Source organism: Dermacentor silvarum, chromosome 1, assembly GCF_013339745.2.
Source record: "Dermacentor silvarum isolate Dsil-2018 chromosome 1, BIME_Dsil_1.4, whole genome shotgun sequence".
Taxonomy (NCBI): domain Eukaryota; kingdom Metazoa; phylum Arthropoda; class Arachnida; order Ixodida; family Ixodidae; genus Dermacentor; species Dermacentor silvarum.
Genome location: NC_051154.1, coordinates 360204725 through 360219344, shown reverse-complemented (window position 1 = coordinate 360219344; position 14620 = coordinate 360204725). Strand labels below are relative to the sequence as shown.

General features: G+C 45.0%; 2 protein-coding genes across 5 annotated transcripts in view; one reads left to right on the top strand and one right to left on the bottom strand.

Moving 5' to 3' along the window:
- Nucleotides 1–1441, bottom strand: part of LOC119437438 (AP-3 complex subunit mu-1) — an 85614-nt gene extending 84173 nt beyond the window's left edge. The window contains exon 1 of the mRNA XM_037704468.2: nucleotides 1097–1441. Within this exon, the coding sequence (XP_037560396.1) occupies nucleotides 1097–1131 (35 nt within the window). The 5' untranslated portion in view covers nucleotides 1132–1441. The remainder of the gene's footprint in view (nucleotides 1–1096) is intronic.
- A 4359-nt stretch (nucleotides 1442–5800) lies between these two features.
- Nucleotides 5801–14620, top strand: part of LOC119437440 (DNA repair protein SWI5 homolog) — a 37266-nt gene continuing 28446 nt past the window's right edge. The window contains exons 1-4 of one of the 4 annotated variants that reach the window (XM_049660547.1): nucleotides 5801–5878; nucleotides 7916–8066; nucleotides 8742–8790; nucleotides 9948–10060. In XM_049660547.1, the coding sequence (XP_049516504.1) occupies nucleotides 7990–8066; nucleotides 8742–8790; nucleotides 9948–10060 (239 nt within the window). In that variant the 5' untranslated portion in view covers nucleotides 5801–5878; nucleotides 7916–7989. The other 3 variants (XM_049660546.1, XM_049660548.1, XR_007465051.1) reach the window with 3 other exon arrangements.

The window sequence follows — 14620 nt, the reverse complement described above, 5'->3', positions numbered from 1 at the left end:
TTTCCATCCTGACACACTAATATATTGTGTGAAATGCATTCCATGGATGGGTTACTGACATCACAATGGGGCAACTGTCTCAAGGAAGTCCTTGACTCTGTAACATCGCCCTCGCACGTACTTGTCAAATGATGACGCTTCGTGTGAAGTGCAACAGCCAGGGGGACCTTGGTAGTTTCACTAGATTGCATTATAGTACAACTTCACTACCAGTCCTGTTCAACCAAAGGTCACAAAGAGTACCATTTTTCACAAAGTGTTCTGTTTAACAGAAGTAAATTATTATTGTGCCTATGTACGGGTACCCAACCAAAGTCAGTGCCCAGAATCCATTAATCCAGCAAACATCGGCGAGTGTCACTGGAGTTCACTGTAAATAAACTCTACAAACCAAGCATAGCATGAATGAAAGAAAGTAACAACCACTTTGTTAGTTTCCTTCACTCATTATCATGGGGTGCTTCATTTCACCAATTTTTCGCAAGCACGACACGCACGTCAGCGTGAGGAACGCCGTTACTTGACCTATATGATGCGCTTATACAACACAAATGTGAATGACACTGCACCAAAGGGATATGTGGATACATTTATACCGGCTCCGGATCGTCCAAGATCTTTGCACGACATTCAAAGTTCATTATTAGGCTCCCAGTTCGTAACCATGAGCCATGTTTGGTTCAGCGAGCTACAGGACGGCATTACGTCGTTGCGCCGTTTTCAGTCCGGCACAAACTGACTGTTTAGTCTGAACAAGGTCTAGGTGTGCTCCACTAAGCATGTTTCTACACAGGGCTGCAGTCGTGAGTACTGGGTGTTTGTATCGGTACCGCTAGGTATCAGCGGTAACAGTATGTGGAGCCACCCACTTAAACTACCAGTGTAAGTTCTCAGGCTGCCGACTAGAGCATGATAGCTCACTGTTTACATTACAATGGTAAGAAGAGTTGCAAGAGAGCACATGAATACAACACACAACTTTTGAGATTATGGACGAGTGAGCCACACAATCACTAAAACACACACACACAAGCCGGCGGTCTACGAACGATATGGAGCAAAAAGCGCAAACGGAAACGTGTCAAGCACATCTTACCCAGAGCCATTTATGACGAAAACGCTGTGGATCATGGTGGCTAAGTAAGATATCTCACCCTACCTGAATAAAAAAGTTGATGCTTCCAATTGATAACAGTAGCTATAACATGGCACGCAGGCTCGGCTGACACGATGGGCTACGACTAGAGAAAGGCGAAGCGCAAGTAACTCTATAAATGAACGGATTCGCTCTAATCAATATCTTAATAACTATGCAACTAACGTTAGACGATGCTCGGTCGTAAACAACGCATGCTGAAAATCACGAGCAGCTGAGCGCAGACCAACAAAATCACGCCGCCCCGCGACTGCCCACTGCCGCTGACACTTGCCGACGCGGCATGGGACAGTTGCCAACAGGGGAATAAGTGGCACCACCAACGCTTTAATATTGAGTACGCGAATTTCCCGTTATTCTACTCATAATAACTGTAGATAAAAAACGCCCACAATATCGTAACTCCGCTGATTTGCTTATAATAATTTTAGCCAATAATAAGAAGTCTCACCCTTTCCTTGGCGTATCGGAGTGGCGGTAAATTTGAACAGGAAAGTGGATAGGGTTTTAATGAACAGGATGGTAATCTGATGAACACTGCAAAAAAAGGGGCCCGGATTCACTTCTACCACCTGCAGTTTTGTAACGCGCACTCACACCTCGGCACTTGAGCGTTTATTAATTCCGTCCCCATGAATGTGTGGGAATCGAAACCGCGATCTAGCGCTCTGCAACTACCCAGATAGCCAATGAGTAACACGAGAACAAGGTGAGAGCAGGAGCCACCGTTTCGACAAGTGGACTTGTCTTCTTCAAGGCGACCCAGATAGCCACAAACACCCAACAGACGTACCAGATTGATCCAAACGTACAGCAAAAAATGGGATGTCCTATGGACATCCTCTATGCACATACATCTAAAGTTTTGGATGTCCATTGAACATCCATTTAGTTCATTCATCAGACGTACAGCGGACCAAATCTTGGGTCTCCATAGAACGTCTCTAAAAACAGTGCTTCAGGCGTACATTGCACAAAGTTTTAGATATTCATGGAACGTTTATAAAGTTTGCACTTTAGACGTGCATTGTAGGCCCCCCAAAACTTTCGCATTGTGCACTCCCTTCTATGATTTTCACACGCCGTTCAACACGAGGCAAACCTTCCTGACCGGCTGCTTTCTGCAGCTGCCAGCAGTCAGCGACACAAGTTTACGCTAGCGCCGTCATTGCAGCAAGGCAAATTGCCACTTTTTTTTTTTTTTTTTTCATAAACACCACGCATTTAACTAACTGTGGCAACTGTTATACTAAACGACGTAGACTCCAAAATGTGATCTTTCAGCAGAATTTAAGGTAAAACAGTGCAGTTGTGAGCGCAAGACCGTTTTCGAACATGCGGTGCGAAATATGCAGGATCCTGTATTCGCGAAATTGCAGATGCATTGCACGGGCTTGTGTACGCTACTGCTCACTTTCTTTTTGAAGCGCTAACATCGCAGTATAGCTGACAAGGTCTAGAAAAAAAGTATTAGACGATGAAATTTGCAGCTCCATATCATGTTTCGTCATTCTGATGAAAACGCAAAATTGCATTTTGCAAAACTTCCGTTCCCCCGCACACATTTCAAAACACGTGACCTCTTGAGAGCCAATGAGATAGTCAACATGGCGGATAATGGCCGATAATAACCTTCTTTACAATCACCAGATATGATATAGAGCAAACGTGAATTCTTCCGTCGCGCGAAAGGCCATGGGGGGACGGGAGGGAGGGAGGTGGGCGACGTTTAGCTGCGGCACCAAATGCGTATTTATATAAAAACGGTGCGAGGCGAGAACGTGGTAAAGACTTCGGACGCTGCTCGACGTGTGTCCCGTTCTGATCTCGTCGAAAACCACCAGCAACAGTCACCAACGCCGCGCGCGTTCGGCGCGAACGCGGGCAAAACGCCGACAGCGTTGACAATAGTTCTGCGCGTTGCTGGTGCTGCTGCATGTCCAAGTTTTTACAGCTGATAAAACTACTATCCTTACCGTTCATATAGCTCTCTACTAATTTTCTCTTAGTTGCTTCTGCGCCATAAAATCTTACATAACTAACTAACTAACTAATTTTCTATCGCAATTAATGCTTCGCCTTTCGGGTGAAACTGCGACATTTTTTCCCACGCGCGCGCTACATTCCACCCCCGCTACTTCGCGAAACTGGCAGCTCTTTCAGAAGGGCTTGGCAATGCACTACCCCTCGCCGACTACATGTCCCGTTTGCAGAAGAAAAAGATGTCACAGTTTCGCCCTAAGGGCGAAGCAATCAATGCGATAGCAACACAGCAATGTCATACGAAGTAAGGTGAGCGGCTTTGGTAGCAATATGAATTGTAGTAAACATGAGCTGATTAGTAAGCAGGTGTGCCGTGGCGTAAGTAGACCGACATGAAGAGAGACTCGATGACCACGACAAGGCGCGTGTGAAACGGTGGTGTTGATGAGAAGCGCTTCCCGTGGGCAGCGCGTGCGAAGGGACACACCTGTAGCGCTGCACTGCCGATCCGGGCAACATTGCATGTCTAGCGTGCGTTGAAAATGTGGCCCGCCTATTACTAACTGAATGAACAAGCGTGGTGTGAGCGCGCACAAGTAAACATGAATAGATCACACTGAATGACTACAGACAACGACTGTCAAAACGCTGACAGCAAGCGCATAGCGCCGCAGCGGGCGAAGGCACGTGCGGTCTATCGCTTCAACGGAAACTGAGCGGCGAATGCACAGCGCATACAAAGGTCAGAGCCGTGTGGAGATAGAGACGGTGCGGGCGAGCGACGAGCGTGGTTGTTGGCAGAGTAGAAGTGCGCCCCCCCCCCCCCCCTCCCTCCGGCACTGGCTTCCCGCTTCCTTGCTTGAGCGTGGGAGATTGAGTGGAAGTTCCCCTTGCGCCCGGTTGCAAGATATGCCTTTGGTGCCGGAGCGCAGCCTCGCCCCGCCTCCCTCCCTCGATCCCATACCCCCATGGCCTTTCGCGCGACGGTCGCGTTTGCTTTCCGCCGTGCGTTCGCTCTCCGTGATAGGCGCGCGTCCCCCGCACGCTTCCGCTAGGGCATACGGCGCGCGGCGAAGATTTTATCTATACGGAAACTCACGGCGACGGCGACACCGACGGCAGAAATCCGTTTGAAGTGTCCATATAATTGCTATCGCAATAAAAAGAAAAGTACATACACGAAGCACCAGCCACGCGGGAGATGTGACGCAAGTGAATTGCATCCCCATGCACGCCGCCGGTCTCGTGTGTGGATTGACGGCGTAATCCACCGTGGTGTGCCGACGTTGCGTCCGACACTCGCCTGCTAATATAGGCGCCGCCGCGCGCGTGCCCCGTAAAGCTCAATAAGACGCCAACGAGAAAGAGTCCGAGTATGCGTTGCGTGTGGCTGTGGGCTCATGGATTTTACTTTGCGCGAAGATCCCAATCTATATAGGAATCGGAATCGATTTGTTTAACACCGACATCGGGGTGATGTTGGGGATTAACCGAATAAAAGCCTGCGGAAAGGCTGGACGAAGGTCGGTACCCCCTACAAGAGGTCCTGGTCTTGCAGTCACTCAACTGTGCAGACAGTATTGCGGCAGGAACCGTGGCAACGACAAAATAAATATGAATGCGGACACAATATATAGGAGTATTGTACAAACAGTAATTCGCTCTACATTATATGGGGATGCGCGGTTTAAGAGATATTGAACATTAAAAGGTTACATCTGGCGACCATAATTAGTTTGAGTCATTGGAATCGGCCAAGCAGAACAAGCACGTGTAGTGCTCGGCGATTCAAATGCGATACTCGGAGCGCATGGCTGCCGGCACTTTCTGCGTCACCGGTGGGCGTTGGGGACGCCGAGATGGTACATTGTGGTACAAGAAGAGAGCGAAGGCCTTTGGAACGCATTATGACTGAAGTTGGCCCCCAGCAGTCACCCAGCGCTCACTGGTGGCGTAAAAAGCGCCGGCCACCACGCAGTATCCGATTATCGCGTTTGAATCGTTCAGCGCTGTACATTGCGAACTCTCATATTCCCATCTAACTTCGACAATTCTAGAATAAACCTTGCACAAAGAACCAAGTCAATTGTCTCCGAACCCTTCGTCGAAGGCCTATATCTGAGCAAGCGTGTCGTCGAGTACAAGATCGGCCGAATCCGTCTGTTATATTTTTTGCCTCATTGGACATATAATGCCTTCGCATTCACTACACGTGTCACTGTAATAAGTAACATTCATGCGGCTGAAGAAGGATCAAAGTAGAAAAATAACACCAATTGGGATATATAAAGCATGCCCGCACATATATATATGCACCGTCTACAACTTTCAGAAATGTTTCGCATCATCAAGGACGGTTTATGTCTTAATACATAATTTTTTTTGCTTTCATACCGCGTTCGATAATTAAGTCAGGTAAAAAGAATTACGCTAAATGCGGCAAGAAACCATTCTACCTAAAATCTTGCGGCTGATGATAATAACAACAAGAAGAAAATTACCATCGTTTGAAAGTGCAGCAGAGAAAGTAGGAGGGTTACGTTTAACTATAGCGGCCGGTACAATTGACTGAGCATGTTGTACTTGTAACATTATGTGTATTTGATACCTACTTCTGTGGTGTCAGATTAAAGATCATCTTATATATGCATTCGATATAGGTTAGAAGGATTCTGCAGATGTCCCTGCGTGTTACTCGTCCGGGACGTGAACCTTTCACGCCATGGCCCCCACAACAAGGTATGGATATGTACGCGAGGTACCGAAGCTCCCATGCGTCCCGAAATGGCGGCTTGTGGATACTAGTGGAGGCAACGCCAAGCACATGGAAATTACATGAACGCACTCTACTTTTGTTATGCGCCATTACAGTGTACTAGCTGTAGCGCCACCAAACTGTTTAAAACGGCGACCAACCTCACGTGCGGAAGTTATTGCGTGGCGTCCGATACTTGACACATGCTTCATACATGGCTCTCGGAAGCCATGTGCGTCGAAAGCAAGGAGCCGGAAGCACGCCATAAATGTCGCACTAATTGAAAAATAATGTTTAAAGACGTTGGAAATGTCAAATAATTAAAAAAAAAGTTATGTACTATTATGTCCAATTATCAATTAGTGTCATTGTAGTCGCGTGCCTGTCATACGTCACCATAAGCGCGGTACTTTCAAGCAATCGTATATGCGTGCAAATACGCAGAAGTGATGCGTTGACTATCGATGTAGGGTGCAATGACCTTTCCAAATCAATTTGCGAAATAGGAGCGCCTTTTCTCGATGAACAAATTGCATTCACGCATTTCACGTTCCTTTGCGTACGCAGAAGCCTAGTAATTCGGGCTAGGTAATGTGACGGTACGGACGAATTTCCTCGTTGGGTAGGCATAGATCGAGATTCTTACGCATTAAAAAAAAAAAAAAAAAAAAAAAAAAAAAAAAAAAAGCATTGTGGCCTGACATCATCGGGCTGTTCGATACGTCGGAATCTTGAATCGTTTTTTAGTCAAAAGGTCTGCAACGATGCGAGGGCAAATTGCATCGCCTGTGTACGTCTCGGCTGCATGCGTTGAGAGATGCAGGGCATCTTCAAAACATTGTAAAACACGGTATTGTTTGACAGTACGCGTGTGCTGGGGAAATATGATGCAGGCAAAAAAGTCTAATAAAACTGGCGCGTGCGTGCGTTCCTCTATGATGATGATGAGTTACGTTTCCGATTTTTCTACGCCATAGATATTGGTTATATCAACTCTATTTTCTATGCATCTCCTTTTGCTGTTTCTTGCCAAGATTTGGAGCACAGCTCCTACGCTCTTGATCCTTCTGTAACAAAATCAATTGATGTCCAGCGCTGAGTGTATCGCGTTTTTATTTGCATATCTACCCCGACCATTTATTCATCAGTGATCAAAATGAATCGTTTTTGTGTCGACGCACAGGAGGACCCATTTTGGATGGATGGATGGATGAGGCTGAACCCTTTATATCGGGTGGTGTCAAACGCCGCCTAGCCATGATTATTAACATATTTTGTACTTTGTGGCGGGTGAAATTTCACCCCTGCCTTGATTTTAGCCACCAATCAGATAACCTCCGTTTGGTTATTTCTACCCGCTTAAAGTCTATTTTGCCTTGACTTCCCCTAAACCCCAATGCTTTGAAAAAATCAGCCCCGTTGCCTTGCACTGTAGGGTTAAGCCCCTTACAGAAAAGTACGAGGTGTTCAGCCGTTTCCTCTTCTTCTCCACACGCACAGCACAACGTGTCTATACCTTGGTACTTGACTCGGTACATCTTAGTCCGCAATACTCCCGTCCTGGCTTCAAACAACAAAGAGCTTCCCCTAGAATTATCGTAACCTTTTTTTGAACCGCTGTTTCCTGGTTTGCACCCCTCCTGCAGTCAAATATTTCACCATGTTCGCGCCCTCTTGCGGATGCTATGCCTGCCCGGACGCGCGGTATATTTGTTTTGCTAAACTAAAGTCGTCGTAACGCATATGTTGTGCTGTGCGTGCTGTTTCGTGTGTCGTAAAACGACGTCTCTATCTTTTTTTGTTTTCTTTTTTTTGTTTAAGTAGTTACGAAAGTATGGTGGCGTCTCCTCGCTTAAACCAGATAGCTTAAGCCACCCGACGAGGTTGGTTCTTTATTCTATCGAAGTTGGTCTTTATTCTATGAAACGACTGTCTGCCTGCTCCACGGCTAGCCTGCTGAGACTGCTTCGACATGTATTCCGTATCTGACAAGTGTTATTGCGCGCATTTGTATCCCGCAGAAGTGGTCCAAGTTTTTGAAGTGCGCGTTGAAATACTGTGATTGTCCCGAGTCGGGTCTGAGCTGCGCCACAGCATGTCTGATGCGCGGGAGCACGCCGCCGACGCCGCGTCTGAGACGCCGACACGAAACAGATTCAAGATGCAGGCGAGGTACGCGTTTCAGTATGCTGAGTTTGTCATCTCATAATGGCGTTGCTGCCCAGTCGAAGGATATAAAATATTATTTCAACTGTATCGTTGCGCCTTGACAAATCCTAGGAAACCATCTGGATTTATCTTGATGACTGTGTAGGCTAATTTTTAATCAACCACGTGAGCCCGCACAGTTTCTTTAGCCTAATCATAATTGCCATGCATATATCTAGTGCCATCGCTCCTCAGTTCAAATGTTTAGTGATCGTATGTGCGTTTTCTTACCTGTAATAAATAGAATGCTGGTTTGTGGATTTTATTTTCCCGTAAGATGATGCAAAAAGGAATGTATAAGCAAGGAAATTCCACGTGACCAACTTCCTCAGTGCAAAAATTTGATGTGCTGTTATGTGTGACCTAGCAATGGGTAAGTATATATAAACACACGTCAGATGACGATGTTGCCTTTCAATGGCTGTTTGTAGTGCTTATAGGCATAATTAATGCCTCTTTAAGTTTGACTGACTAAACAGGCAACCTCATTATATAAATATCCGAGCTTTGCGAGGTAATATTTTTTCCTGCGTACAACAATAACAGTATACATTGCACCTGTTTTTTTTTTTGTTTTTTTTAATTTTCAGGTACCCCTCTTTTGCTCAGAACACTTAAACACTTATGCCACTCTTGCAGGCGGTCCCGATCCAGTCTTGGTGCTGCCAATCGCCCATTCAGCTCACCGGTGAGAAGTGCAGAATTGCATGTCGTGCATAAAAACAGGTGGGGTGAATGAAGAACTCTGTAACTGTGCGAGCACTGGCCACAACTATCACAAGCAAACCAATGTACAATCACCAGCAATAGTTTGGAGGGCAGAGATGCTGCATAAATATGTATACATATATTTTTTAAGAACCATAAACGTGTAGCCTGAAGTCAAGTCGTACAGCATGCATGTACGTACGTGTCCGAATACCAAGCCACGTCAGAACAAAAATTTTTTTTTCACTGATGCTGTGGTCTCCTAAATCTTGTTTGCACTGGTACATAGGGAGCTATACAGCTGCAAATATATAGCTGCCATCTATTTTGAACATTGTGAACCAGGGACTAATCATATATGTAAGAACATTCTTTTCCTTCTGTTCAGCTCTTTTCACCCATTGCAGCGAGTGGCTGATACTGGTGGTAGTGATGACCCAGCATTGTACCAGCCTATGCATAGGGCAAAACGAATGAAAAAAAAAAAAAAAATTGCTACGTGATGTGCATTAATGCCTGTTCTTTGTATGGAGGGGTGCATAAATGTCACTGTTTCTCGCCTTTAATGAATGTATGATTTTTCCCTTTTTGAGGTTTCTTGAAGCCTGCACCCTTGAGCTTGTCTGGGCTTGATTTGTTGTAAAACACAAGCACATACACAATGGCTGGTAACGATGAGGGCCTAAAGTGCAGAAAGGAGCAAAAAGGTGTAAAATTATTTGAAAGAAAGAAAACTTAAGTGCATGTGTGCTGCTCTGTTAAATGTTTTAAAGCTGTAACTAAAATCCACCTGTACTAAGCAAGCATATCCTCTATTGCTTAAGTTGTTGACCTCCTTACACCAGCTACCAAGCACTGTTGTTACGCAATGGTGTGAGGGTCGACGTATCCAGCTCCCAAGTGCACATTGCTCCAGTTACGCGAATACCAGTGACTGTGGTAGAGCAATTTTTAAGTGCTTATTGCCTACTGCACACTCAGTTTTGTCAGCGATGTAGTATGCGCATGTCATGGGGGTGGCTCAAGCCCCCTCCCCCCTACCTCTAAATCCACCAGTGGTTCAGTTTGTATCGCATCTTAACAGTGCCTTGTGTTTCTGATAGACTGTGAGTGATCGAAGTGGCTGTTGCATTCCAGATGAAGGCTACACCCGTAAGCAGTGAAAGTGTCGAGGACTTGCGCAAGAAACTGGCAGGCCTCCGCAGCAAGAGTCTCCTCTTGGATGAGCAGATTGAACAGCTGAAGGCAGAGTGAGTGAGCACCTAGCTTGGGACAAAGGCCTCTCCTAGATATCTCTAGTAGTTGCCTCCTCTTTTGGTTCAACTAAAATACACTCTACGCTGGCACATGTTTAGATTTTGCTGCTCCAGCTAACACTCTGCCACTCTCAAGTAGATTTGCCCTCCCTTGTCACCCATTGTATTAGTGTGACTGCTGGTTATCTGCTCTATGCGTCACATGACCTGCTTCTTCCTGTCCGTTTCAACCAGAGTATAAGCTGTACCTGCATTTGCTCCCTAGTCTGTATAGCTGTCTCTTAATCTCATAAGGTTAATTACCATTGTCATTTTCCTTTCCATTACTCGTTGCACATTTCTTAGCTTTCTTTCAGCATTCTTTCTTAGCATCAGTGTATTGACATGTAGGTTAGTTGGCACAATACAGTGACCATGCCAAATGTTGCAGCAATGACCATCTCTGATAGCTAAGATAGTGACACCTTCCCCCATAATGCGAAGCAGTGATGTGATTGCTGGTGCGGGTATTATATGCAGTAAGCCTTGCACCGTTTTGTGTGCTATCGGTGGGAGTAAACATTTGCAGCTGCCTGTAAGCAATCTACCTTTTGAGAAGGCAACTTGAATCACAACTGGGATGACAATGTGCTAGAAGATGGAGATGCCAATGCCAGAGTTATCCTGTAGAGAGGAGGCGAAGCCGAGTGAGCATGAGCCAATAATAGCAGCAGGTGGTGTGTGCACATACCCCAGGTGCAGTGTTCTTATTGGCTGTAGCATTGGTGGAGTGGCTGAGAGGCAAAATCTTGCAACTGGCAATTTGTTGTGTTTGCAGTTTGAATCCTCACAAATGTGCTGAAGATTTTTGTAACATTTCTATAAGCTTCTTGCAAAGCACTTTGGCATTCATACAGCAGACAGCAGCAACTCGAGTGGACATCAAGATAATCAGGGGCGTGAGTTCATAACGGCTGTCGTCATAGTAGGTGACATAGAACAAAATGATTATTTTTGCTGACCAAGATTCATAGGACTGGTGTTGTAAAAGCCCCTAGATTTATTAATGATTACCTTCACTAGTTAATTTTATTTTTGCTCATTTGCTTTCATTTAATGATGCATGGGGATGTTGTATAATTGCAGAATTGAAGTCTAACATTATCAGAAACATAACCATTTGCTGGAGATCCTGTGCTAGGCCTTCTAGCAAAAAGGGAAGCGATGGTTGTCAATGTGATCTGCCTATCCTGTCACCACTCCTTTGTCACTCTTGGAATCTTTGCCAGATGCCAAGCTCTAAGGGTTACCATAAGTGCGCTGTGGAATGAAGAAACAGAAAGAAAGGGGTTACTGGAAGGGGGCATTGCCATCAGCACACCCAGCTTAGAGGAGCCGGCAAGTTGAGGGGGAATGAAGAATAGCACTCTTTAAACAGTTGTTCATTATTATATCATTATAATGCAGTCATTATATTCTTGTTCACATTAGGTCCTTTCAAAAACTTATTCAAGAATATATATTCTTTAAAAGGGCATTGCGCTCATTCTAGTGTTTTCATGTTTCAAGAAAAATGTTTCAATGCACTTTTAATGAAAAAAATTAGCTCAGAAAGAAGAAATACTAAATAAAATGAAATCTGTGTGCTTCAACGCATTTTTAAACCTGTGTTTTGTTCCAGGGTGCGTACAGGTCCTTGAAATCCTTGAAAACCCTTGAAATTGAAATATGTGTTTTCAAGGCCCTTGAAAGTCCTGGAATTTTTTTCCTTCCTTAAAAATCCTTGAATTTCGTGAGCAATGATATCGACATTGCGACCTCCTTTCTGTGGTAGATCGGCGTCGATCTGACAAACTCCCCATTTCAGAAACAATACGCCAACGCGAGCACACATGGTTCCGTTTTGCAGAACTGCAAGTAAAAAATAAAAGGCTTCGACGCGTCAAACTGCGAACGGAGCGAGAGACCCGTGCCGCGCTTCGGTGCTGGCTCGGCTGGCAGTGTTTACGCTGCTTTCCTCACCCTATCGTACTTTTCACTCCTCGCCCGTCAGTTTGCCTTGTCCAACTTTCACTCTTGCGCACGAGGTGAAGCTAGGGAAGCTAAAGAGTGCTATAGTGGAGCAACTTTACCACTGATGCTCATTTCCTTTGGGTGGAGGTTTGTTATAATATTATTTATAATACAAGTGCAATAACATTACCAATGCTGAATGTTTTAGAAATGTTTGATGAACCAACCCAGCTAATACTGCCGAAGCCTGAGCAGCAGCTGTGAGTGTTTGTTGTGTTAGCTTTTAATATTGCGGACTTGAGAAATGATCAAGACATGTTTTCCGAAATTTCAATATACATCTATTTGTTATAATGTCACTTTTTATAGATACTGCCATTATACTGCCTTGTAAATTTTTTTTTTTTCGCTCGAGATGTAGCAGAATTTTGTATCTTTTCTTCTATTTGTTTCCACTCCTGTAAAGGCCTTTAATTGGGTTGACAGTATAAATAAACAACAACAATAATGGATCTGTAGCAAGACTAACTGAATAGTTTGAAAATGTATGGTAAACTTGTCCAGTTAATACTGGAGAAGTCAGAGTAGCTGTTGGGAGCATTCATTGTGTTTCGTGAACTTTTTTTTGTATTTTTGTGAACTTGCAAAGTGATAAAGGCTAGACATTATTAACATCATTGGGATATACATTTATTTCTTTTTATTTTAGTGCAATAATCCTATGCTGAATGTTTTGAATATTTTTGGTGAACTTTACCGAGCCTATACTGAAGAAATCTCAGCCGCTGTTATAAGCATTCATTTTGTGTTGTGATCTTGAGAAGTTAATCAAGGCTAGACATTTTTATTGTAATTGTGATATACATTTATTTATTGTAAGTGTAATAAAACTAGTCATTTTTGGAAATGTTAGTGTAAAGAAATCCTACTTTGGATGCTGCTGTGAGTGTTTGAAAAACCTGTGACTGGTCCTGGAAAGTCCTGGAATATCCTTGAATTTTTGCCTTGGAAACCTGTATGAACCCTGTGTTCTGTATATCAATACATTGTGATGTAATAGGTTGAACAGGAATGCGACTGTATTCATACTTATGGTCTTGCAACATGGCATCACCATTTTGGTCTAAGAGGACTCGAGGCGCCGTAGGAATATCTTGTCCCCGCAGGGGCGTCTGTGTCAGCAGGCGTTTGGTGTGTGGCGACACCACGGACCCGAGTACTCGAGGGTTGGACCCTCCCACGTTTAACCGTGCGTGGCTTAGCTGTGTCCGGGGAAAGGGGGATCCTGAGGGTTGAGCCGATGCTGGGTGTTCGGAGGCAACACACCTCTTCGCCTCTGCTGTGTTGCCCCCGGTGGAGGCAACACACCTCTTCGGCCTCTGCTTCACATAGACGGCACCTCCGGACTGACCCACCCGGGGGAAATCGGTAGTTGCCTTTTCCTGGCTCTCTCTCCAATCTTCGTCTTTTCCTCTCACTTTTAATCTTTCCTGTCTTCTCATTTTTTCCATTCACTTCGACTTTTCCTGGCGGCAAGGGTTAACCTGGTGTGGCTGTCCTACCTTGGGTATACCATATTGGGTTATAGTAACGGCATACTGCTGGCGCTGTGCAGACTTATTTACATGTTATGCCACGTCCCCTTGTTGGGCTCCGTGGTGGGTGGCAGGCGCCGTTGCCGAATAAATTACTTCTTTCCATGGGATCCTCAAACCCCTTTTCTACCGATCGTGCCTCGAAAAAGGTACGCACCGACACAACCTATTCTGGCCCAAAAACAAAGAAACTTTCCCTAAATTCCACGTCCTTCACTGTGAACAATCATCTACAAAAGCTAGAGTAATTTCACCATTTCTTGTGGCCAAGTGCCTAAAAGGGACCATTGGAACTGGTTATAAGGTAAGGTAACAAAGATGGCAAGTGGAGATTTGCTCCTCGAACTAAAAGTCAAGGAACAATACAACAGACTCGCATACCTCGTAGCCTTTGGTAACATCTCTGTTTCTGTGAGCACATATCGAACTATCAACACAGTCAAAGGCGTAGTATCAGATGAAGACTTAATGACTGAATGAAGAAGAACTCCTGGATGGATGGAAGGACCAAGGTGTAATCCATGTGCAGTGCATCACAATCAGACGGAATGACAACAAAATCCCAACAAAGCATTTAATAGCCACTTTCAGTTCAACTACATTACCCGAGACTCTTGAAACCGGCTATGTAAAACTTCATGTTCGACCTTACATTCCGAACCCGCGACGCTGCTTCAAATGCCAAAGATTTGGTCACGCATCCCAGAGCTACCGAGGGCAGCTTATGTGCGCAAAGTGCGGCGCAACTGGTCACTCTTCTGCCGACTGCAATAATGACGAAGTACATTGTGCGAACTGCGATGGCAGTCACCCTGCATACTCCAGAGCTTATCCAGCCTGGAAGAAAGAAAAGGAAATAATTACTGTAAAAGTGAAGGAGAATATAACATTCCGTGAAGCTCGACAACGGATCTCCTCGTTATTCTCACTGAAAACATCGTTCGCCGAAGTGGTGCAACGGGGGGGC